Source organism: Dendrobates tinctorius, unplaced genomic scaffold, assembly GCF_039654945.1.
Source record: "Dendrobates tinctorius isolate UK_male_01 unplaced genomic scaffold, ASM3965494v1 ptg000003l, whole genome shotgun sequence".
Lineage (NCBI taxonomy): Eukaryota > Metazoa > Chordata > Amphibia > Anura > Dendrobatidae > Dendrobates > Dendrobates tinctorius.
In genome coordinates this window covers 24,718,196-24,745,652 of record NW_027361671.1, presented here as the reverse complement: position 1 = coordinate 24,745,652, position 27,457 = coordinate 24,718,196, and the positions used below count along the sequence as shown (strand labels likewise).

General features: G+C 39.3%; 1 protein-coding gene across 10 annotated transcripts in view; it reads left to right on the top strand.

The window, feature by feature from the left end:
• The window catches only part of KIAA0825 (KIAA0825 ortholog), a 556,500-nt gene that overhangs the window by 302,278 nt on the left and 226,765 nt on the right, over nt 1-27,457 (top strand). For 2 of the 10 annotated variants that reach the window (XM_073589234.1, XM_073589165.1), the window contains exon 20: nt 21,705-21,844. The exons of the other annotated variants lie outside the window; for them this stretch is intronic. In XM_073589234.1, the coding sequence (XP_073445335.1) occupies nt 21,705-21,804 (100 nt within the window). In that variant the 3' untranslated portion in view covers nt 21,805-21,844. The remainder of the gene's footprint in view (nt 1-21,704; nt 21,845-27,457) is intronic. 10 annotated transcript variants of the gene reach the window in all.

Sequence of the window (27,457 nt, the reverse complement as noted above, 5' to 3'; positions counted from 1 at the left end):
ACTATGGGATGGATGATGTGTGATGGGTATATGGGCACTGGACTATGGGATGGAGGATATGTATGACGGGTATATGGGCACAGGACTATGGGATGGAGGATGTGTGATGGCTATATGGGCACGGGACTATGGGATGGAGGATGTGTGATGGGTATATGGGCATGGGACTATGGGATGGAGGATGTGTGATGGGTATATGGGCACTCGACTATGGGATGGAGGATATGTATGATGGGTATATGGGCACGGGCCTATGGGATGGTGGATATGTATGATGGGTATATGGGCACGGGACTATGGGATGGAGGATAATTATAATTTGTTATAACTAACCACAGTTAGTTACTATGCCTGGGCAGCGCCGGGCTCTTCAGCTAGTATAATATATAAACAGAGAGAGAATTAAAGGTATTATGAAAAATGTTAAAATTAATATCTGCTCACCATAGCTTATGATTAATACCTGAATATTTTTGACTATTTTTCAATAGATAGTGGACTCCATTAAATTTATATATATTTATCAATTTAAGTTCTTCCTGGTAACATTGAAGCTATGCATTCATATATGTTCACATTTTCTCACAAGGAAAAAAAGCATTTGAGATATCTGAAAAGGGTTTGTTAAATTACTGTAGACAAACAGAAAGAACAATGGCAGGTCAACCCCATAACCTTAGATACCCTTAAGGCTTTTCTTATTCCCCAGAATTGTTGGCCAATTATGCTCAACCACAGCCACAAATAATAATAAGTTGTATCCAGCTGAAGTGGAAAACTTGTCAACTGAAAAAATCCAAGCTTTATCTAGATATGTTTTACTTTACACATTGACAATTTAAGTTATAAAGTAATTTATTGTATTAGAATAGAATTTAGAATTTGCACTCAGAGGATCATCTTATAGTCTCAAAATCTATTCTCTATTATTTTCTATGTAGGGACTTATTTATAAACTAAACACAAAATGAGGAATAATTCAAATTTGCTGTTATCTTTAATCTTTCTACTAAATAGTGTTATGAAAAAAAATACAGAGTTGCTCATAAAGGATGATAAAATATTTTTCATAGTGGTTTTATCATTTTTTACTATTGCAATAAAACGAGTATTCTTTTAGCCCAAGCCCTACATTATTTGGTTGAAAAATAAGTAGTATACAGTAGAAATACAGTGTCTTCCTTTTTAGCAGACCTCATAATTGGAATTCATTGCTTGATTAGTGGGTACACGAATTCTCATAAACACTATTAATGTTATTAGAGGATAACCATGTTTAAGATTTTCCTTAAATATGTCAGTTTCTCATACTTCTCTGTTTGTGAATTAATACATAGTAATGTCATTTAAGGATGTTTAAATTTTATTAAAAAAAATATCCTCAAGATTTGCCTCGAATATCTGATAGGCGAAATATAGGTGACATCATAGGGAGAGCTATACATGTTTTTTTCAAAGAAAATCAGATTTATGGAAATCACTGTGCTTTTTGGTCACTTCGAATCAATACTGATTTGAAACTAAAAGAACTTTAGAGATCCAGCTTCAAAACTTCCTGTTTGCATCTAAAAATACAGTGACAAGCAAAAAGGTAACAATGTTTTGAACTTTTGATTTTCAGGCTCCATATCTCGCCATTCACTACAGCTTCGAATGTTAGATTACCATCATTTTATATACAGTAATCTTGGATATGTCACACACAAATTGACTTGCAACTATTTAGCATATAATTGGTTATGCAGATTTTTGTCATGTCAATGCATTGTTACTGTTTTGCTCCTAAAAATTTACATTTAAGTTATTATTAATTTCTTAGCATTTTGTAAATCCACGTGTGGCTTTCAACACTTGCCTAAATCCTTCTGGGCATGCTCTAAATCAATTTCACACATGTCTTGACTGAAATCTGATACAAGATTTCTTCTGCACGTTCCCAAAGTTGGTGGATACTGGTCAACTTGCGTATGTGTACATTTTTTTTCAACTCCACCCACAAGTGTTTGATTCAGAAGAGGACTGTATCGTCCTTTTTATGCCCATAGTACTCGAGGATTCAAAGTAACTCATTTTGTAGGCTATTCACATATATCTCAGCATTGAGACCAGCATCAATCCTGATCAAGTATCCAACGACTTTGGATGTGAAACAGCTGCATATCATCAGGCTTCCTCCACCGAACTTGCCATTTCCTTCAATTTCTCAACCCGTTAGACCCTTTTTCCCTTGTTTCTTAGGGCCCATTTACACCTTTCACAGCCTAATCTATCCGTTTCCAATCTTTTACTGTCCAGTTTTCATACTTTTTTGCAAACTCGAGCCGATGCTTTTTATGACGATATTGAAGTTGAGGCTTCATCATCATTTTTTGAGCTACCATTCCAGACTTGTGCAACATGCATCACATGGTGCTTGCATGGACATCTGTGATCTCATTATTGCAAAGCATACAATCCACCTCCACTGCCATGTTTGTCACGCCAGAACTGATAGACTTTGTGATCAGCCGACTTGTTGACTGTTATTTTGCCTGGACGTCTACCACTTGGCTTTTGAATGGATGAATTCACTTAATTTCATAGTCTTCCAATTGTCATGGCACCACATGATGCAGTTTGGCAATTTTCTTGGCTGAGAGACTGCTATCAATAAGCTGGATGATGCTGTTTCCCTTTTCTGGGAAAATCTTCTTCATGGCTCCACTATTTGAATGAGTGACCCTTTGCATGGGAATAAACCTAATGACATACTGAATTAATAGGGAATGGGGGAACAGGTTGTAATTTGTAGCATACCTGAAGGAAAAGATTTTTCCACCACCAGGAGCAAAACAGTAGCAATGTAATGACATGACAAGAATCCGCATAACTAGTCATATGCTAAACAGTTGCAAGTCAAATTTATGTATGAGATAGCTGAGATGATTTTCTATTAAATGATGGTAGTCTCAACGTTCAAAGCTGTAGTGAATGGTGAGATATGGAGCCTGAAAGTCAAAAGATCAAAGCAAGAAAGTTACTTAGCTAAATTGAAAATGCTCAAAGCAAGAGTAGTTGAAGTAAGATTTTACATTACAATGGGCAAACATTTAGGCTCTAATTCATCACAGGGTTTACATCAGAAAACTGGCGTAAAACATTTTAAAAACTCATAAAATGTTTATGCAACACTAAGTTGTACTAAAATATTGCGACTTTTAGCATTTTCATACTAGTTTTGGGTAGCTACACTAAAATTGGCATAGCTGGGGAGGAACCAGCATGAGATATAGCTATGCCGACCCTTCAAATTCACCAAAAGGGGCAGTATATATTACACCAGAAACGTGTCTCCAATCCCTGACTGGAGGAACACCTCTGGCAATGCACCGGAGGTGCACGCTACTGAAAAAATGAGCCAAATTCATTAAGTGACATGTACCTCATAGTGAATTTGAGTCATTTTATTTCTGCATACCCTCATTAAGACTGGCTTGCAAAATGCCAGTCTTAATGAATAATATATATGCTGGAGTGTGCAAATATTTTAGGCAGGTGTGGAAAAATGCTGTAAGTATGAATGCTGTCAAAAGTAGAAATGTTAATAGGTTAATAGCATACAAGTGTGGCTACCTTTTGCCTTCAAAACCTCATCAAGCATCCATTCTATTAGGTAAACTTGCACACTGGTTTTGAAAAAAACTTAACAGAGAAGTTGTTCTAAACAGTTGGAGAACTAACCACATACAGTGAGGAAAAATGTATTTAGTCAGCCACCAATTGTGCAAGTTCTCCCACTTAAAAAGATGAGAGACGCCTGTAATTGACATAACTAACTAGTTCTTGCATAATTTGGAGGTGTGCTTTAGGTCATTGTCCTGTTGTAGGATGAAATTGGCTCCAATCAAGCGCTGTCCACAGGGTATGGCATGGAGTTTCAAAATGGAGTGATAGCCTTCCTTTTTCAAAATCCCTTTTACCTTGTACAAGTCTCGCACTTTACCAGCACCAAAGCAATCCCACACCATCACATTACCTCCACCATGCTTGGCAGATGGCCTCAGGCACTCTTCCACCATCTTTTTCAGTTCTGCGTCTCTCAAATGTTCTTCTGTGTGATCCAAACACCTCAAACTTGGATTTGTCTGTCCATAACACTTTTTACCAATCTTCCTCTGTCCAATGTCTGTGTTCTTTTGCCCATATTAATCTTTTTCTTTTATTAGCCATTCTCAGATATGGCTTTTTCTTTGCCACTCTGCCCTGAAAGCCAACATCCCGGAGTCGCCTCTTCACTGTAGACGTTGACACTGGCATTTTACGTGTACTATTTAATGAAGCTGCCAGTTGAGGACCTGTGAGGCGTCGATTTCTCAAAATACCAGACTCTAATGTACTTGTCTTGTTGTGCAGCAGGACCTCCCACTTCTCTTTCTTCTCTGGTTAGAGCCTGTTTGTGCTCTCCTCTGAAGGGAGTAGTACACACCGTTGTAGGAAATCTTCAGTTTCTTGGCAATTTCTCACATGGAATAGCCTTCATTTCTAAGAACAAGATTTAGCCTTCATTTCTAAGAACAAGATTAACGCGAAATTAGTCCCAGACAATACAAATAAGTGGTACTTCAAAATTGTGTTTATTTCTTAGAACAAGAATAGACTGTCGAGTTTCACATGAAAGTTCTTTTTTTCTGGCCATTCTGAGAGTTTAATGGAACCAACAAATTTAATGCTCCAGATTCTCAACTAGCTCAAAGGAAGGTCAGGTTTCTAGTTTCTCTAATTCACCAAACTGTTTTCAGCTGTGCTAACATACTTGCACAAGGGTTTTCTAGGGTATTCTAACCATCCATTAGCCTTCTTACACAGCAAACACAATGTACCCTATGAACACTGGAGTGATGGATGTTGGAAATGGGCATCTATAAACCTATGAAGATATTGCATTACAAACCAGACGTTTGCAGCTAGAATAGACATTTACCACATTAACAATTTATGCAGTGTATTTCTGAATCATTTAATGTTAGCTTCATTGGAAAAAACTGTGCTTTTCTTTCAAAAATAAGGAAATTTCTAAGTGACCCTGTACATATACACATTCTCTAGAAATGTCCGTTTACAATTATGCCACCTCATAGCTGATGTACTTTATACTAATAATATGTGGCAAAATGGCAAACATTAACAATATATTTTAAGTATTTATTATTTTGCTAAAAACACTTTCTCTGTCAAAAAGGGTACAAAACTTCATACAAACCATTGGCACACAGTATAATAGTTTTTTTGTTAAATTTTCACCAGAATACTTGCAAATTTTTTTTTTTGTATTAAATCTCGCCCAACTTCTGACAAATGTATAACATAGAGCTAGAAAAAAAAAATGATTTATGACCTAAAATGATGTAACTAGTTATCATAGTATAATTAGTCGTATAAAAAAATTTTTAGAAGTTACTGTAACAGTACAACAAAACAAGGTTATTATGACTGAAGGCAACAAACAAAAATTAAAACCATTAAACATAGCTAATAAAAATTCTTTTAAAGATTCTAAAAATTGTGTATTTTATTTGGGTGTAGAGGTTTCTATGTATCAGCAAAAAAAAGCCCTGTAGTGTTCTTTTGTTAATTAATTTTTATGAAGAACCTTTATATTCCCTCTATTACAAAGGATGTGAAACAATGGCATATTTTGTCCTTCGGACTATAACATTGTTACCTTGCTTGAAGCACATGGTCTTTCCTGATATACATAGGCAAAAACTGAATCAATTTCAATAAATTAATAGGGATGAGATTCCCAATCCATTCCTCCTTTGACTGGTTCACATACATTGTAATGAAATGCATTAGGAGTTTTCTTCTGTTGAAATCCAAATGAGTCCCATTTTGGCTCTGTGCCTTGACAGCCCCATTCAGAAGCGGTGCTGTCTCCTGTTCATGTGTGGGCCTTGTAAAATACCTCCTTTGTATGATGGGTAAAGACAATATAATGCCACGAAAGACGAAGGTGTCAAAACATAAAGTTAGAGGCAATTTAATCAATGCCTCCTCAATCAGCCTTTGAAGGCTGTGTTCATTAACCCTCTTTAATTGTGGAGCTTACCTCGCAGTTAGGATTTTAGATATATATTTTATACCATCACTTATTGTCGTTTGGACGTCTTCATTTAAGGATAAGTTAGTGGCCATTTATATAAATTTATGAATGATAAAAAAATGAAAATGTCTTAATAAAAAACAACTATTTATGACAATAATATAATTGTAGAACTTAAAAATATGCTGCATGTGTCTATAAAATGGCTTGTATGGTACATTTTATATGTATTTATTATATGCTTTATAAATGTTTGATGGCAAGAGGTTTACCTAGTATGTTAACTATTTTCTGGAGGGCATTTTGTAATTAATAAGTTAGGATCCTTAATTCAGAGTAGTTCTTCTTTCCAACTAGCCCATATGTAATTTCTCATAATGTCTAACCAGGCATAAAACGTAAAGAAGATGCGTTATATTGATGATACTTCAGTGACAGTCTTCAACACCCGTAATGTTAAACTTTAAACCTTTTGTATAATTTAATATTCAATTTTGTTCCACTTAAATGAATTTAACAGAACTGAATAACACAATAACATAATAATATTCAATTACAATCACAATTAAAAAAAAATACTTTCAATTCCTTTCAGTATAAAAATGGATAATACGCAACAGTATTTAACAAAACAAAACACATAATAAACTACTTAATATATGGTCCCAAAATATTGAAGAAGGTTTTAATTGAAGGTCATTTTATTGCAATTCTTATTTGCAGTTTTTGAAATTAAAACTAGAAAAGGATATTACAAAAAACATATATTGTCTTTCCCATGCATTTTTCCTCTTTACTGATCGCTTCTTGATCTGGCTTCAAAAACTGCATCAAAACAGCATGTGTGAAAGACCCTCAGCTAGAACCCGCAATATACATATATACTGTGGAAAGCCTTGCAGTTTAGAACTTTGACCTGCTTTCTAAATGACTAGTGTGGTGGCTACAGCTGCTGCTACAGCTTAGCAATTATTTGTGATAGGTTGTTTTCAGTCCCATATGTATCGAAGCTCCAGGCCCAGCTACCTCATTTCTGGCACATAAACCGATTCTTCCAGGTGCTGTAAATTAAAATTTAATACATTATTTAAATATTAAGAGAATTAGAGTATCAGAAATGTAACATCTACAGCTGTAGTGATTTGGTACCAAACAATGCAGCTGTATTGCACAAATTTCTATCCATTAAATCTGTAAATTATAGCTCTATTTAGATTTGCTTCGTTATAGCCCGATAATTATTTGTAGGTTGTTCCTATAATATCATTGCATGCACAGTACCTAGTCTATTTTAGTCTGGCAGGAAGGAAAATTGATGTTCTCGTGGTATAGTTTATTCCTATTGAAGGCTTTATCCAAAAATTCACACACAGGCAAGGTAGTATCTCTCACACTGTCTTGTTAGCGTTCCTCTAGTGTAGTCAATACTGTGGATGGAGCAGTACCCTAGGGATCTGCGTTGCTTTGCCAGCCATCTGCATCACGACTTTAGCTTGATTCCTGTGGTCAACCTTGTGTTATATGCAGAAAAGTTGGAAAGATGTGAAAATCCTTGTCTTGGCAAACACAGGCGAAGGGATTTTAATGAGCAGTAGCAGAATGCAAGTCAACTATACAGGTCACTTCACTAAAAGGATCAATGAGAATGTAGATGAGAGAAAAAAAAAACTAACAAGGCCAAATACATACAGGTATGTCACCCACATGCTTGAATAATAAAGTTCTCAAATAGCTTGTTATTGTCCTTAATTACTTCTAATTTTAAGATAACTAGTAAGATCACTTAAAGGGTTTGTCCAGAAGTAGGCATAATGGGTCTAGATGTTATTGCAGTTCAAACCGATTGACTTAAACAATTATCATCAAGATAGTAAGTTATCCCATATCCATAAGATAAAGGATAACTTACTGATCACTGAGGGTCCAACTGCTGAGAATGGGGCTCAAGCATTCACGAAGCCGGTTGTACAAAGGCCCGTCTTGAATAGAGCGGAGCTGCGCATACTCGACCTCCAACCCACTGCTGGAAAAAGTAGACTACAATGCTTCACTATTTCTGGAAACCCCGTAGACAAAGAATGTAGCAGCGCACCTACATTCAAGACTGAGCTATGCAGAATCCGAGTTCATAGCCCTGTTCTCAGGAAAGCTTAGAGGTCCCTGTAGAGAGGAAATAACTTTATCTTGGGAATGAACATTTAAATAGGATGACCTTAAATGGGAAAATTAAAGTGGTTGTCCGGGACTGAAAAATTAATGACATATCCACTATGAGTTCAGTGGGCGTCCAACACCCAGCACCCTCAAGATCAGCTGAAATCAGCTTTAGCAGCGGCCAGATTTAAGTAATGTTCATGGTGGAGCACAGCAGCCCCATACATTGCTACATGGCCTCTGCCAAGTACTGCTGTATATCTCCCATTTACTTGAATGGGAGATAAACATTCAAGTGAATGGAAGGTGAAGAGTAGTACTCAGCAGCAGCCATGTAGCCATTTATGGGGCTGTTGGGTTCTACCTCAAACATTGTATATATTGGACCGCTGCTGACACAGATTTCAGCTGGTCTTTGGAGTCCTAAGTTTTGTCCTCCACTGATCTTAATTTCCGGCAATCTCTTTAATGTTCACAAAGGAAAAAAGCTTAAATTTGTATAAAAATATTAAAAACTATACATAATAGGTATTGCCACAATCATAACCACCCGTATACTTTAAGTTAATGTGTTGTTTATTTCCCTCACTAAACTCTATTAAAAAATTGCATAGTCACATTATCACTCTCTCAATTTGTTGTGTACCCCAAAGTTAAATTACATGATTTTACAGCTTTCATCCCACCTCACCTACTCACAAAAGTAAAGACACCAAGACTCATAAAGGTTTGCTAAATAAGAAAAAAAAAAGCTCACTCTCAGAATGTTTGTGTTTTTAAAGTGTTTTTTTGTGCAGAAGTAGTGAAACATAAAAATGTAGACATTTGTTAAGGTACAGGCCTGCAGAATAGAGTTTACATGTCATTTATACCTCACAGATAATTCTGAAAGAAAACAGTGGAGTGGAGTGGTGCCACTAATCTAAGATCACTGTATTTAGTATTATATTTACCAGCCACTGACTCTTCTTTATAGGCACCGCTTCAGTTGCCTTCTGCAGGTTGTGACCTGCCAGATTACTCCAGTGATTACTGGGCGATATGAAAGTCACAACTCAATGGAAGTCACAACTCAATGTAAGTCTATGAGAGCCAGAACAGGACTCTTATAGTTGCAGTCAAAAGATGGCGGATTGGGAGTGCACAGCGCCGGGAACAGCTGAAGACGAAGGCTGGTGAGTATAATACTATTGTCAGGTATCTTATGTTACTGGCACCGCTCCAGTGCTGAGATGAAAAAAGTAAAATGCTGGAATGGGACTTGAAGTGTTCTTGGCTATCTGCATTAAGGGCTCTATAGCTTCTCTCACCTGCTCCTGATTGACAGATGTAATGTACAATCTGGAGCCTACAACAGTCGAAGTTGTGTAGAGAGAGTTGAGTGCACTTCAGTTTTAGGGACCACCCTCAGGAGCAGTGTATTAGTTATAATTTTCATATTTAGGTGGCTTTGGTATTTAAAGATAAGGTTAACCAACCCTTCATCTCTTATACGTATCACTGTCAGCAGTTTTGCAAAGTGAAAACTCCTGACTGCTCCTGTTAACGGGATAATCAAACTGTATCATGCCTATTCTAGTAATTAGATTTTAAAAAATGTTTTGCTTTGTAGATGTTAACCTATCCATCTCTGGTCTTGAAATAAATTGGTTTTATTGAGAGGTTCGCTATATGTTCTTGCTCATTTCTGTACTCGGGATGAGTGCGCACTAAAATTCTAGGATGCCTGACTCGAACCGAGCAATTCGTAATGCTTGGGTGCTTGTTTCAAGTAATGAGTACAATAGGAGTCAATGCGAAATTCGAGCATTTTTCCGTCAGACCCTACAAGGAGATCTGGGAGGCAGTGAAAATGGAAGGAGAATAGCATGAGAAGACCCCTGGAAGCTTATCTGACTCCCATATTGCTGCTGAGAACAAATGTGTCACATTTTTACTCCACTTTAAGGACTGACAATAAAGTATTCAAAATTGACGAGAAATTGGAGTTTACAGGAAAAAAAGTTAAGAAACATTCCTTGCTGTTCAACTCAGACTCATATACACTGTATTAGACATAAAGGATGGCTTCATACACATTCTATTCAAATTGTAATGTAGTGGTACTCCTAGACTTCTAAAGACTATGCACTAAGTGCAAAGACTGACAATAATTACAAGCAGGGTCATCCATACACACTTGAAGGCACCAACTTTAGTACCTCATTCAAATATTGGGGGAAAACTGTAGTTGTGGTACTTCTACACTCATAAAGGCCAAAAAAATATAAGGGTCATGCAGTCATCCATAGACCCTTGAAGTCAACAACTGGCGGGCCTTATTCAATTATTTTGAAAGTGTAGATGATGTACTCCTACACTAATAAAGGCTTTGCGTAAAACCAGGAAAAAATAAGGAGAGTAATCCTCTTTAGGTGTCTGCTTCTCCCTTCTCAGGAGTCTAGGGAGGCTGCCACCACCTTCTTCCTGGAGCACTATTCCCAGGAGCCTAGTCTGTAAGTGACCCAACTTCGGGTAGTGCCGGAGCCCCTAACATGTAGAAATGGGCGACAGTCCCCTGCGTCATCTGCACCATCGCCTGCTCCCACATAGGAGGTCGGGAACTCCAAGGACAGTCCGATCTCTCTGGAGAGTTAACCCAGTCTCAAGGAGCCTCTCCTAGGCCCCTTTCATTTTGAAGAATGTGACCCTGGTTCCAGCTGTCAGCTCTTGCAGCTTTCATGGCAAGTGTTCCTTTACTGCTGCCTGCTGGTTGATCAAGATGTGATGATGGGTCCCAAACTCTTCTATGGACCCCCTAATTTGCTCCTGGTCGTACGTAGCACCTCTCCCCAGGATGCCAATTCTCAGGACCTTGCAGCTAGCAGGCCCTCTAGCATGTCTCCAGCCCTGGTCCTGACTCACCTCCTCTATTCTGACCAGCCTAGACCTCACAGCCTGCTCACCAGTTGTTGGATCCTGGCTCTTGTGTCCACAGTCCGCAAGAACCCCAGTGGTGAAGGCTGCGGCCTGAGTCCGGGCCTTGGTGGATTCGGGAAAGCTGCAGGTTCGGGACCACAGCCTCCTGCCATGTCTGCTGTCGCTCCAGCTTGGTCTTACTCCGATATTGCTTCGGTCGCTCCCTCAGGAGTCTTGCAGGATTCTGCCATTTTTGCTGCTTTTTCGCCCACTAAGCACATTGCACTGTATGGATTACTTATTCAATAAAGAAAAAAAATGTGAACATTACTTTGAAGGTTTATATACCACCATAATGTAATGCTATCCATGGTAAAATCTATGGTTAACTAAATGAATCCAGAAAAAAATTTGAATGCTTTTTTGGAGTGTCATATGCCACCGAAGTGTAATACAAACCACGTAAGACTATGGATGATAAATTCAATCCAGAAAAAAATGTTAACACTTTTTTTTGAGTGTTATATACTACCGAAATGTAACACAGAACGTAATATTCTATAGATGATGAATTTTATCCAGAACAATTTGTGAACTTTTTTTGGAGTGTTATATAATTTAGTAATTATTCCCCCCCCTCCAAAAAAAATGTGGCCACAGGCAGCAGCTATTTATTTAAGAGTGGACTGCAAAGCCCTAAGCCATGCCTAGAGGTCGTATTCTGCCACCCTCCCTGCTCCTGCAACTGTCCCTAGACTAAATGCAGAATGTATCTGATATAAAACGCAAAGCACAAGATTAGCCCTTAAAAGGACTGTTAGTATGATGGTTCAGCATCAGCACCAGTATCAACACCAGAGGACTCTGATTTGTTAAACTGTGCAAAGAGGCCTAGATAACTGCTCTCTTCAGTCAAAACTGTCCCTGAATTGTGCAATGGTGTCAGTGTGCCGAGCATGGCAGCACCTGTTCTTTTATAGCCTCTGATGAGGCAATGCGGCCATCCAATCTCAGTAATGCCACCACCAAGATGTCTACGGTATTACAGTGACTGGCAGACAATACCCACATGTTTTGTTGGCTGTGTAACAGGCGTCAAAAATGCGGGGCAGGGATTGGAGTTACAAATCCCAACACCAGCCAATGCTCGTCGAGTTCCGAGCACATCCAAGTACACGTTCGCTCATCCCTATGCTGTACATGCTTCTGTAATAAAAATACCGTGTTGTATCATCTAGAACACATATAGCAATATTTGTGGATATCCTTTATCGTGATTGTCATATCAGCCATTAATACATATAAAACTGTTTTTTTTCAATGTGTCAATAATAATAAAATTATGTTTTCACATCTGTCTTTTTAGCACAAAGCGTAGCAGTCAGTCTTTGCTGAAAATATTTGCCATGATACATTGGTAGAATCACTGTACAATGAAGTATGTCGATTATAACCTTTCACTAACTGTATAGTTCACATGAATATATTGCAGGACTCAGTGTTTTATAATCATTTTTATATGATTTTTTTTTAATTACAATACTTATACAAAAAATCATGAAAATATGCAACTCCAACATTTTTTTTGGGGGGAGGGGTTATAATTATGGCGTTAACCCCTCTCTGACATTAGACGTACTGTCCCGTCCATGTGCCCTGGGACTTACTGCCCATGGACGGGATAGTACGTCATGTGCGATCAGCCACGCTCACGGAGGAAGCGCGGCTGATCGTGACCGGGTGTCAGCTGATTCTCACAGCTGACACCCGGCACTTTAACCTTCGGAACACTGCGATCAAACATGATCGCAGCATTCTGGAGCCGGCAGAGGGGCTGACAGTCCCTCTGCCTTTGGATAGGAGACCCCGCGTCATGCCACGGGGACCCGATCGCTGCCATGGAGACCCGATGTCACCATGACGACATCCAGGTCTCCAGGCCTGAGAGACTTCCTGTCATGCACAGTGATGACCAGGAAGTCTCTCATGTTAGTGTATAAAAGCTGCAGCGCTAACAGCTTCTATAGCATGCAGATCTGCATGCTATAGAAGCGATCAGCCTGTACAAAATGAGTGTTCCATAGTGGGACAAAGTGTAAATGTAAGAATTAAATTAAAAAAATGTAAATAATTGTAAAAATATTTAAAAAAAATAATTTAAAAAAGTGACATGGCGTCCGATCTCAATTGCAGCCAATTTTGCTTTGAAAAGTCAAACAGCGCTCCTTCCCTTCCGAGCTCTGACATGTGCTCAAACAGTGGTTTACCTGCATATATGGGGTATCAGCGTACTCAGGACAAATTGCACAACAACTTTTGGGGTCCAACTTCTCCTGTTACCCTTGGTAAAATAAAACAAATTGGATCTGAAATAATTTTTTTGTGAAAAAAGTTACTGTATGTTCTCGAGTATAAGCCGACCCGAGTATAAGCCGAGGCACCTAATTTTGCCACAAAAACTTGGGAAAACTTATTGACTCGAGTATAAGCCTAGGGTGGGAAATGCAGCAGCTACTGGTAAATTTCAAAAATAAAAATAGATACCAATAAAAGTAAAATTAATTGAGAGGTAGGTTAAATGTTTTTGAATATCCATATTGAATCAGGAACCCCATATAATGCTCGATACAGTTCATGATGGCCCCATAAGATGCTACATACAAAATGCGCCCCATATAATGCTTCATAAGGTTCATGTTGGGCCCCATAAGATGCTCCATATAAAAATATGCCCCATATAATGCTGCATAAAAGGTTAATGATGGCCCCATAAGATGCTCCATAGAATAATATGCCCCATATAATGCTGCATAAATGTTTAATGATAGCCCCATAAGATGCTCCATAGAATAATATGCCCCATAAGATGCTACATAGAATAATATGCCCCATATAATGCTGCATAAAAGGTTAATGGTGGCGCCATAAGATGCTCCATAGAATAATATGCCCCATATAATGCTGCATAAAAGGTTAGTGATGGCCTCATAAGTTGTTCAAATATAATGCTGCTGCCATTTAAAAAAATGACATACTCACCTATTGTCGCTCGGGGCCATGTGCCAGTGTCCTGAGCAGGTGGGGACCCCGGCACTTGCTATATTCACCTGTCACCGTTCCACCGCCGCATGCGCTGTGTCTTCTGGCTCTCTTCAGGGACTGTTCCGGCAGAGGGCGCACACTAACCATGTCATTGCGCCCTCTGACCTGAACGTCACAGCCAGAGGATGCAGAATACAGCGCAGCGCGTCGGTGGAACGAGGACAGGTGAATATAGCAAGTGTCGGGGGCCTGAGCAAGCGGCAACACCGGCACCTGGCCCCCATAGCGCGTCGGTGTCCTGAGCAGGCTGGGACACCGGCTTGTTCCGCTGCCAACGCCGACCCTGTCAGCAGTCACCGGGACACAAGAGGCTGCAGGGGAGCGCGCAGAAGATCCGGACACTCCGGGGACCTCCACCCTGCATCGGTGAAGAAATGGGAACCGTGACTTGTGTATAAGCCGAGGGGGGTCTTTTTCAGACCAAAAAAGGGGCTGAAAAACTCAGCTTATACACGAGTATTTACAATAAATGTTCATTTTTTTTTTAAAAAATTCCAAAAATTCCTGTGAAGCACCTGAATGTGATTATGAGCACCTTGAGTGGTGCAGTTTTTAGAATGGTATCACTATTGGGTATTTTCTATCATATAGACCCCTCAAAGTGACTTCAAATGTGATGTTGTCCCATTAAAAAAAATAGTGTTGTAAAAATGAGAAATTGCTGGTCAACTTTTAACCCTTATAACTTCCTAACCAAAAAAAATTTTGGTTCCAAAATTGTGCTGATGTAACGTAGACATGTGGGAAATGTTACTTATTAAGTTTTATGTGTGCCATATCTCTGTGATTTAAGGGCATGAAAACTCAAAGTTGGAAAATTGTAAAATTTTCAAAATTTTCGTCAAATTTCCGATTTTTTCACAAATAAACGCAAGTCACATCAAAGAAATTTTACCATTATAATGAAGTACAATATGTCACGAGAAAACATTGTCAGAATCACTGGGATCCATGGAAGTGTTCCAGAGTTATTACCTCATAAAGGGACAGTGGTCAGAGATGTAAATATGTACCTGGTCATTAACATGAAAACCACCCTTGGGGGTAAAGGGGTTAATTGTACAGTAAAATAACCTGATGGCATGGTTTCCCATGTATGATTATGGTGATACCAAAACGGATTTTAGTTCCTCTTTTTGCTTGTACCAACATATACTGAGACCCATAACTTTATCTTTCCATCAATGGAGCTGTGTAATGTATTTTTTTTTTTTTTTTTGGCGTAGTGACTAAATGTTTTTATTTATACCATTTTGGGGTAGATACAACATTTTGATAACTTCTCAATGGCCTCTTTTGCATCGTTAGGGCAACCAAAATGCTGCAGTTCTGCCGGTTTTCCTTTTTTTTAGCATTCACCAATCAGGTTAGTTAATGTTATATGTATGTTAAGGCTCATTCACACGTCTGTATTTGGTCAGTATTTTGCATCAGTGTTTGTATGCCAAAGCCAGGAATGGAATTTACCAAGAAAAAAATATAATTGAAAGACTGATGTCTGTTCTTTGTTTTGGAGACACTTCTGGTTTTGGCATACAAATACTGATGAAATACGATCAAAAATACTGATGTGTGAAAGAGGCCTAAGTATGTATATTTTGATAGATCAGAATTTTATGACCGCTGTGATAACAAATGTTTTTTTTCTTATAATTCTTTACATTTCTTTATTGTTAACTGGGAAAATGTAGGTGATTCAAATTTGCTTTTACACATATATTTATTTAATGTTGTAGAAACATTTTTTGTCCCCTTTTTGGACTTGAACCTGCAATTTCTTGTTCATTGAACAGAAAGGGGTTGGAGGGGTAGGAAGGGGGTGCGATAGGCACCCTTAACTATTACCCAGTTACCCAGGTCAAATAGTTATTAAATGTCAGCGATGAACCATGGCATTTAAGAGGCTAACAGCAACAGTGCTGATCGCTGTTATTAAGAGCAAGATATGTAAGATAGCCGGAATGTGCTCTTTGAGGAGCAGGCTGAGAATGTTAATAGAGTTGTCACCCCCTGATTCCAATTAAATATAACAAAAAGGTTCCAGCATTCCATAAGTAAATAAAATCAACAATCATTTGTACATTATGGATCTCGGCATCTCCTATCCTAGCGTTGGCCAGGTCTTTGCTAGTCTTCATGCTTTTTCTTCCTGTGGGGATGACATGTAACCTCCAAATCCAATCTCTGGAAGCACTGGTGACTCTTTTGTCACTGTTTTGGACAGTCATTGACTGCAGTGGTCACATGTTCGTATGAAAGTAGCAGGATGCTGTGTCTGTTTGTTTTTTTGGTTAAACGATCTTTAAATTTTGCAGTTTTTACAATAGAGTAAGTAAAATACAGTTGTGCATACTCTGTTGTGAAAAGTGAAGCATTTACAGTGGACACTTTCAGTTTTCTGTTGGCTGCATGTCAGCTTTGTTATAAAGATTCATACAGATTGATCAGAGTTATAATTTCATTTTAATTAGGAGATGGGAAAGGGGTTAATTAAAGCTACAGCATACATTTGGACATAAATACAAGACAAAATAGTAATACACACACAGTTAAGGTTAGGTTCAGACACCTTCATTAAAAAACTGGACAAGTTTGTCCCAAATTGCATAAGTGACTGGCTCTATGTGCCACTCCCATGGCTGCTTTTAAAGGGGGTATCCGGGACTTTACAAAAACGAAAGAATATATATCCTAGCACCTACAGGCAGATAATTGCAACTTATCTGCCTTTTGTGCCGGGCGCCGTTCTTCCCAGGTACAGAGCAGTCACAGACCGCTCATACCAAGCATTCAGCTGCCTCTGTTGATGCGACGGGACTGGTCTTCCGAGGTCAATCTGATTGGCAGGCGACTTCCCCAGTTAGGCAGCCAGGATCCGGCTGTCAATCAGAATAACCTCGGAAGTTCCGCCTCGTCTACAGAGCAGAATGGAAAAAAAAGCCTCCACTCTGTAGATGTGCAACTTACCTGCCTGTTGTGCTTGGCGCTGTTCTTCATCAAATCAAATCAAATTTATTATCGCCAAGTACATATTACATATATACAAGGAATTCTTTGTGGCAAAGAGGCATCATAATATATAACAACAGATACAACAAGTAACATCTAACAAGACAGATACAGTATATAGTCTACACATGACGATTTAATTGTTGAACAGAGAGTGGATAGAAGCTGTTCATATGGCGGTTGGTGCTGCATTTGGGGACTCTGAAGCGACGTCCTGAAGGGAGTAGTTGGAATGAGGAGTGTCCCGGGTGAGAGGGATCGGATGAAATTTTCAATGCGTGGGATCGAATACTCTTATCATAAAGATCCTGGATTTTAGGCAGGGGGAACCTATAATTCTCTCTGCTGTTCTGAAAGTCCTTTGTAAGCGGAGTTTGTCATGCGCAGTGGCTCCCCCATACCAGACTATCAGAGAGGAACAAATCACAGATCTGATGACAGCATTAAAGAATAAGATCAGCAGATTCTTAGACAAACCATATCTTTTCAGCTGATGCAGGAAGAACATCCTCTGTTGTGCTTTTCTTATAACAGCATCCATGTTTTTCCCCCATTTAAGATCATGAGAGATGATAACACCAAGGAATTTGGTCTCTGTGACCCTAAGAACCACTTCGTCATGGATGTAGATTGGAAGTATCTCATGTTGATCTTTCCTAAAATCCACAACATCTCAGCAGTTTTTTTAGTGTTGAGTACAAGATTATTTGCTTTACACCAGTCACATATTCTTTCCACCTCACTCCGATACAAGTCTTCAGCATTTCCCCTGATGAGACCAATCAGTGTCATATCATCGGCAAATTTCAAGATTTTTACTGAGTCTGCTGAAGAGATGCAATCATTCGTATAGAGAGAAAACAGTAACGGGGACAAAACACACCCCTGAGGTGCCCCGATGTTTGTGACCAAGGTGTCCGAAGTGAATGGTCCAACTTTTACACTCTGTATCCTGGCTGTCAGGAAGTTATAAATCCACAAGCATAAGTTAAGAGGGACTCCAAGAGCTACCATTTTCTTATGAAGTAAATTCGGATCAATGGTATTGAACGCTGAGCTAAAGTCCATGAAAAGAATCCGGACATATGAGTGCAGTTCATCTGTATGATCCAAAATGTACTTCAGTGCCAGATTGACAGTGTCGTTTGCCGAACGATTCTCCTTATAGGCAAACTGAAGCGGGTCCCATAGCTTCTGCGTGAATTTTATCAGGTGGGACATCATAATTCTTTCGAAGACTTTCATAGCTACAGATGTGAGTGCTACTGGTCTATAGTCGTTCAACTCAGAGGATCCCACTTTCTTGGGGACAGGGATAATTGTGGAATTTTTCCAACACTGAGGTACAACGCACTCTTTCAGTGACACATTGTATATATTTGTCAGTATAGGGGCAAGCTGGGTAGCACATACTTTCAGACACATTGGAGATACACCATCAGGGCCAGGTGCCTTTTTGACCTTAAGTCCCTTTAGGATGCGTATCACCTCTGCCTCGGAGATCACTACTTGGGTGTTGCACAATGAATGATCTTTATATGAACAGACTGAGGAGCTTAGAGATGAATAGCCACTGTGTGTAGAGCTTGCCTCAAATCTGCAGTAGAATTCATTTAACTCTGCTGCCAGACTTCTGCTGGGGTTCACTATAGTGGGGTGGCTTTTATAATTGGTGACCTCTCTTAATCCTCTCCATGCAGATCTATTATCTTTTGATGAGAACCTTTCCTCCAGAATCTTTGCATACTCGTGTTTGGCTAACTTGATCTCTTTAGATAGCGAGTTCCTAAGTTTCTTAAATTCAGTAATATCGCCTGCTTTATAAGCCTCCTCTTTTCTCTTACGGATCAACCTGACTTTATTTGTAAACCACGGCTTGTTGTTCATCGGTATAGAGTTGTAGAGTTGTATTGTTGTTGTTCATCGGTATAGAGCCATCACAGACCGCTCCTGCAGGGGATTCAGCTGCCTCTGCTGATGCAAAGGGGTTGGTCTTCCGAAGTCATTCTGATTGGCATCCGGCTTCTCCAGGTAGGAAGCAAGGATCCGACTGTCAATTAGAATGACCTCTGAAGTTCAGCCCTGTCTACAGAGCAGACCGGAAACGAAGCCTCCGCTCTGTAGACATGGCTCCAGCAGAGGCTTCTGAATTCCCGGCAGGAGTGTCTGTGACCATTCTGTGCCTGGGAAGAACAGCGCCGTGCACAACACGCAGGTAAGTAGCAACTACCTGCCTGTTAGTTCTTAGGTACTTTTTTATTTTTGTTGTAAAGTCCCGGCTATCCCCTTTAATTAGTGATGGATTCTATCGGCCCTTTAATTTTGCAGGCCTAGGCACAGAAGTTTGTCGCTTAGGCTGGAGTCAGACTACCGTAGAATACGGTCAAGTGCTATGCAAGTAAACATTGCATAGCACTCGGCCCAGTGTTAATCTATGGGGGTAGCTCGCTCACATCACGTTTTTTTTTCTCAGGCGTATTTCACATGTGTACAATCGAAGCAGGCTTTGATTGGCACCGAGACTCGGCTTGGACTTGCCAATGTAAGCCTATGGGTGCGAGAAAAAAGCACAGCACTCAGATCAGGGGTGCATAGTGTACATTAATGATTAAAAAATGAACTTTTTTGATGGCTGCAATGAAGCAAAAGATGAAAAATTTAAAGGGGTCTGAGTACTTTCCGTATCCACTAAATATATATGTGTGTGTGTGTTTTGAAGAATGTTTCCTTTGAAAACGATGTGTAAATGACATAGAGAATTGCTATATGTAAAAGCTCATATTAAAATCACATTGCAATGGGATAGCAATCGCACTACATTTGGATGTAAACCAGATGCTAGTTGTAAAAAATTGGGTTGTACTCGCTTGACACTTGCATTACACTTGTGCGACTCTCGGCAGTGAGAATCGGACCAACTTTTTATATGTTTAGTGTGACTCCAGCCTTAGACTCAGGGTCTGTGCACACGTTGTGGATTCTGCTGCAGATCTGCAGCAGATTTGGCCCTGCGGATCCGCAACAGTTTCTGCTGCTTGTACAGTACCTTTATAGTGTATGAAAATTGAAAAACGCAGTGCACATGCTGCGGATTTTTCCGAGGTTTTAAATCCGCAGCATGTCACTTTTTTTTCGTTCAGATAAGTTATTTGTTTGCTGGAATCTTTTTGTATTTTATCCAGTTTTTGCATTTCTCTGCTTTTTGCTTTGCTGTGTGGGTTCAGCATTGTTCCCTGCTGGGACCTGTGCTGGACCCCGTTCCATATATCACAGCTTATGTCAGTCTGTTCAGTATTGCTAGTCCCCTGTTTTAGCAGTATCTTTTGTTTGCTTCCAGTTCACACCAGAATTCTGATCTAGTGGGGGAGAGGTCGTGTGGCCTCAGTATTTTTGCATATCAGACATATTGGATTTTTCTTAGGGTTTTTTGCGTGATTGCAGACAGTATCTTTCCTGTCCCGTTCTATCTAGACAGTTTAGGCCCCATCATTTGCTTACTCTATTTTCTGCCTGTGTTTGTGCCTCATCTTGTCTCACCGGCAATATATGTTTGGGGGCTATCTATTCCTTTGGGGTTCTACGCCGGGTCAGTTTAGCTTTCCCCTTTCTTGCTTTAGGCTTAGTTAACTCTTTGGCTGTGCCGAGGTGTCTAGGGCATCGTAGGTACGTCCCATGGCTAATTCTAGTTGTGTTGTTAGTTTTAGGGGTCTGCAATCCACTTAGTTACCAACCTTTCTGGTTTTCTAGTTGCCTAGCTTTTTCCCCAGCTATCCTCCTCGGCGACCTAATCATACCAGAATTGGCTTTGACTGATGTGGAGTTTTGATTATTTTGGAGCCTGGTATTAGTCTGAATTGGATAGCCATGTTTTTTACAGACTTATAAATCTGTTTTAACATTATTATCTATTACTATATATTTGCATTCTAGGTAGCTGGCATCTTCCCTAAGTTTCTTGAGCAGAAGCTGCAGAGGTTGAAAAAACAAAGAGAGAAAATGGGAAAATATTTTTTTCCTTGAGTATTCATGACTGAATATTGTGGTCATGCTCTGTGACACGTTCCTTTATGAGTTATTTGATCCAACTATGTATATCTTTTATTGCAATTCTTCCCGTTATTGATAAAGGCTGTTACTTCCCTAGCGTACACGGCATAAGCTGGAAAGTGATCGCTACAAAGCATAACGTGGAACCGTATTGAGATTGCTGTATGAGTTGGGTGTAGTAATTTTTCTAACTGTAACTTTTATTGACTGTTTTTAAGAATAATACAAACCGAAATGCAAAACTCACACATTCAGTATTTGGTCAGTATTTTACATCATTATTTGTAAGCTAAAACCAGGTGTTCTGCCCTCTGAATATAAGGCAAATATGTTTGTATTATGTGCTGGTTTAGTTATAGCACCATCTAGTGGTGGCTGAATTTATAGCTTTTATAGCCTTTGTCTTTAACAGAGTGTTGCATTGTGGGATTGAAGCAATGTATTCTGGGATGAGGAAGATGCCATTTTCTTCTGTGTATTTCATGGGACGCACGTGTTTATTTGTCCTGTAACTCCCCTACTTGAGTTCGTTATCCTGGTAAAGCATATCTGGTAAGATTAATATCTTTTCTTGCAATGCAGTGTTGTACAGAGATGTTATTAGCTGTATAGCAGCCGTGCACAGCCGATGTAATTAGACACCTGTGTATTCCAAGAAAAGTTTGCATCACACTGTATACTTCCTGTAATAGTGTTAGCTGTGTGATCATCTGCCCAATACTTACCCATGTCGTTTGCATTCTTTATAGTTTTACTGCATGTTCTATACTCTTCACCAATAAACAAGTTAGACTACAGAGAACAGTCTGCTTATTTTGGAAGATAGAAGGTGGTTTATGCTGTATGCTAGATTGCACACCTTGTCAACGTGTATGAAGGCAGAACACCAGGAGTGGGTGATAAATACAGAAGTGGTGACGTGTTTCTATGATACTTTTCCTCTGATTGTTCCACTCCTGGTTTTGATTTACAAATATTGATGTAAAAAAAAACTGAACGTGTGAATGTGGCTTAAGGTGTGCAATTTGATATTTAACAGGTAGTGGAAAAAAAAAGGAAATGGGGAGAAGAGGTATACAAGTGAAATATTTTAGTACACAAACGGAAAGACAAGAAATGTAGATACTTTTGAAAAGAAAACAAAATTTAATTTCAGCATTAGGTTCTTTTCTGATAAGAATGTTTTAGTGATATAACAACCATTACCTTGCATTCTTTACAAACCTTTTTAGCTGAATTAAATACGAGAAAACTTCACATTTTAAGATAGCGGTGCTTGACAAAACTTATGTTCTGCATCAAGCCACTTTTACAGCACAGTAATTAAAAATTGCTTTGGGCATCTCTGTGTCCTGTGAGATTCGCTCACCAGTATAGCTATAGGCATACAAGCAGTCATTTCTATACCTGCTTTTTAGGGGAATCACCGAACAGCTGAGCAGCTTTGAGTATTAGAAATATGATTTCCTTTAGGCCTATGGCTTTAACGCTTTAGAAGGTTGCACTGCCCGGCTACAGTTATCTTAATAAACTCAGAAGAACAAAAGTTATTAATAAATTCTTCTTGCTGCATAATAAAAGAAAAAAAGGCATATTTGTATGCCATCAAGAAAGGTCTCGGAAATTAGCCTAATTTATTATTTAAAACACAAGTGAGATTCCTAATTGCATTCATCATTAGATATGACATGTTGAAAACCCGGCCTCAGATCCGGTGAGAATTTTCCAGTTTTGAATTTTGAAATAAAAATATTTTTCGAGCGATCCCTTGCTATTGCCTGTTACCAAGGCAACAGCCCTATTTGTCTGAGAGCTTCGTCCGCTGCCAATGGGAGAGACGGCAACGTCGACTAAACACGCGAATACATCAAAGGCAAATTCATATGCTCAATCTGATCAGCTCAATTAATGGAAAGAGAGAAGCTGAAGGGGGTTAAAAGAGGGCACCCATTCAGGAAAGATGAAGCCCCTTTTAGCTGAATATCTATGCCGGCCTTTTGGGGGAGGATTTTAGCACACTGTCAAAAACATTATCAGAAAAAGGAAAGTACTAGGCCTCCTACACCTAGCAGATATGAAGCTGTCAGACAAAGAATAGCACTATTCATTAAATGACACATATTTTCTCCCACTTTACAAGAATACGGGAACAAAACAAGCAGGGGAGCAGCTGAGAAAGACACTTTTTTTTTCTTTTTCTAGTGATGACAGACATGCTGCAATTATGGTGATAACGGAGGAATACTAAACGCCAAGTCAACCTCTTTTTTTTTTTATATACATATATATTTATCACCTTAATTTTTCTTTAATTTTTCTTTTACGATCATTTGCATTTTGAGGTTCAGTCTGATTTTTTTTTCTTTTTTTAGAAATCTACTAAAGATGCTGAAATGTTCTTTTTTTTTTTTAAAGTTTCTTAAAATAAAAACGTTTCTACAAACAAATGAATGTATTGACACGGGAATAGATATTAACAATGCAACCTTTCAGCAACATTGCAGCTGTGTGAACGGTGCCCTGGTTACATCGGCAGACATCGCGTTTAAAGGAATAATAAAGTATCAGGCTGAATTTAGTGATTCAGAACAATGTCTGCCAGCTTTAGCCATAGAACTGTGGCGAAACAATGTGGGGCAGGTTTATTGAAAGCGTCTTAAAGGGAACCTGGCTTTGTTGCCCATAGCGACCAATCACAGCACAGCTTTCATTTTATCAGAGCAGTTTATGAAATGAAAGCTGTGCTGCTATTGGTTGCTATGGGCAACAAAGCCAGTTTTCCTTTTAGGCACTTTTGATAAACAAGGCCCGTGTTTTATGCGGATTTCATAATGGACTTTCACCATTTCTTTACAAAATTCTGTAACATGAAGAGTATTTGGTGCAAATGTTCCAAGCAGATTTGTTTGCGTAATATCTCTAGCAATGTATATGGTGAAATCTGACCCAAATGTGCAATTTTCTTGTGGAAACTTTGCTTAAAAGTGTAACGCTCATCTTGTGAAAGTTTTATAGTTTAAATACGCTATATAACGTTTCTCATTAGCGGGTTCCGTGTACTGAGACCCCCCACCGATCTGTCAAAACACCGCTCTGAAGTCCACAGCTACTGCAAAAGCTGTGCACACAGAGTTGTGTATGGGCTCAATAGTCTATACATCTGTAGCCTTAGGCTGTGTGTACACGTCGCGTTTTTGCTCCGTATGTTCAGTGCAGATTTGTCAGAAAACCTGAAGGGATTCCTGACGCCAGCATAATGAGTGAAAATCCTGAAGTCTCATGCACACGGTACTTATTTGTGACTTGCAGATTTGGTGCAGATTTAAATCAGGATGCCAATTCTTTCAGAGTTTTTGCTGCAGAATTCACCCATATTAATGAGGAAAAATCTGAACCAAAAATGTAAGTAAAAAAATGCTGCAAAAATGTGCGGGTTCACTGCTGCGTTTTTCCTGCCAAGAGATGCAGAAATGGTGCAGAAATTTTTGCACCAAATTCTTACCCTTAGGGCTAGCTCACATTTGCGAATAAATCGACGAAAGCAATCCGATAAATAATCGGATTGCATTCTGTCCAATGTTATTCTATGATTCTGTGCTCATCTGCGTTTTTTTCCAGCTCCGATTGGATTGAGATCGGACTGAAAAAAGAAAAAAAGCAATATGCTGCAATTCAGGGGCGGATACTGACAGCTTGGGGCCCCTGTGCAAGAAATGTGTCTGGGCCCCTCTCCTTCTATGGCAACAAAGCTACATATCTATCTATCTATCTATCTATCTATCTATCATATATATAGCCACACACACATACTGTACATGTATATATATTAGTCTCCTTTATTATGTATATTGCCATCCCTTATTATACACTGCCTTCTCTTGCTATGTACAGCACTGTCCCTTACATATTGGATTATGTAGAGCCCTGTTTTTTATTACATAGCATCCTGTCTTGTTAGCTGTATAATGCAATGATGGTTGATGGAGCATGGGAAAACTTCTTTTCTAATGGAGGAGCTGATGGACTGGTAGTCTGGTCACTGACTCCTCCATCAGCAGTCATTTTATATCTAACGAGGGGAGACTATGTGATAAAAGAGGACGCTGTGAGTAACAAAAATAACAAGAATACACTATGTATAGTAAGAGACAGCGCTGTACATAACAGCAGAGGAAGCTATATAATAAGGGACGGCATCATAAAAAGTGACTACACTATATACTGAGGGATGGTGCTATACATAATAAGGGAATATACTATATACTAAGGGACTGTGCTATACATAATAAGTGAGTAAACTACATACTAAGGGGCTGTGCTATGTATAATAAGGGAGTACACTATATACTAAGGGACTTTGTTAGACATAATAAGCGATAATAACGTCTTGCTCCACCTCCCCCTGTTCCTAAATCCATTATAAATCCCCATTCCTCCCATCCCAATCCCCCATACTCCTCATTGTCCTTCTCCCCCTGCATCCCATTATTGTCCTTTCCCCCACCCCAATCATTGCCCTCTTCACCACCTCCATCAATGCTTTCTCTCCCATCACCCCATCATTGCCCATTCCACCACCTCCATCATTGCCTTTTCTTCATCACCCCCATCATTACCCATTTTCTTCCTCTTCCTCTCACTGTTGGGGTACCTTAGGGCTCAGACCTTGGCCCCCTTCTCTTCTTTCTACACAGCCCCAATTGGACAGACCGTCAGCAGATTTGGCTTTCAGTACCATCTTTATGCTGATGACACACAACTATACACGTCATCCCCTGACCTTACCCCCGCTGTACTACAGAACGCCAGTGACTGTCCGCAGTCTCCAACATCATGAAACACAGAAAAACACAGTATAACAAACGTATAAAAATAATCTGTGTAAAAAAGTAACAGTAAACAGCAAGTGATAGTAAAAAGATGATAACAAAACAGGGTATTTGGTTGATACGTTTTTGCAAAAAATGTATACTAAGCCGCTCTTCCAAACGTCAAGGTATACCCATATTAGAGCAGTGATACTGTGTTTTTCTGTGTTTCAGTCTTTTGGTGGTGTGAACACTGTTCCACAGACTTGTTCACTGTGTGCATGGCCCATGGGTTTATATTCAATTGGTTTTTTGTTTTTGCAAGATTAGGGAGGTCTCCACCCCTCCCTTGTTGGCCATACACGTAAGCCGTCTTCCATAGCGTGTCCACATCGGACATTACCTTTCTGAATGTCCAAAATATATGTTCAATATATTTTTATTAAACAGATAAAGTAATATTAACAAACATTACAACTTTTAACACACATTAATAGAATAGAGACATTCAGCCCTCCTCCCCTTTATCAGCAGTGTCGCCACTACTAAGATTGACCTATCCCATTTACATCATCATACATATCTCAAATGGATAAGGTTTTTAAATACATTGGTTAGGGACTGCTCTCATATGGGTATACCTTGACGTTTGGTAGAGCGGCTCAGTATACATTTTATGCAAAAAACGTATCAACCAAATACCCTGTTTTATTATCATCTTTTTACTAGCACTTGCTGTTTACTGTTACTTTTTTACAATAGAGTATTTTTATACGTTTGTTATACTGTGTTTTTCTGTGTTTCAGTCTTTTGGTGGTGTGAACACTGTCCTACAGACTTGTTCACTGTGTGCATGGCCCATGTGTTTATAGTCTCCAACATCATGTCGGCTCTCTATCTGAAACTCAACCTTTCCAAAACTGATCTTCTTCTACTCCCGCCATGTAACAACCTCCATAAAGCTGACATTTCCCTCTCCGTAGGTAGCACCATAATAACACCCAGGCAGTAGGCGCGCTGTCTGGGTGTTATGTTTGACACCAATCTCTCCTTCACCTCCCATATACAATCTCTTGCCCGCTCTTGCCCCTTACACCTAAAAAGCATCTCTAGAATCCGCCCTTTTTGTCACCTTGGAAACAACAAAACCCTCACTGTCGCCTTGATCAACTCCTGCCTGGACTACTGTAATGCTCTATTAATTGGCCTCCCCATCACTCGACTTTCCCCTCTCCAGTCCATCCTTAATGCTGCAGCCAGGGTCATCCATCTAGCTAATCGATACTCGGACGCATCCGCTCTTCGCCAGTCGTTACACTGGCTGCTCATTCATTATAGGATCCAATTCAAAGTACTT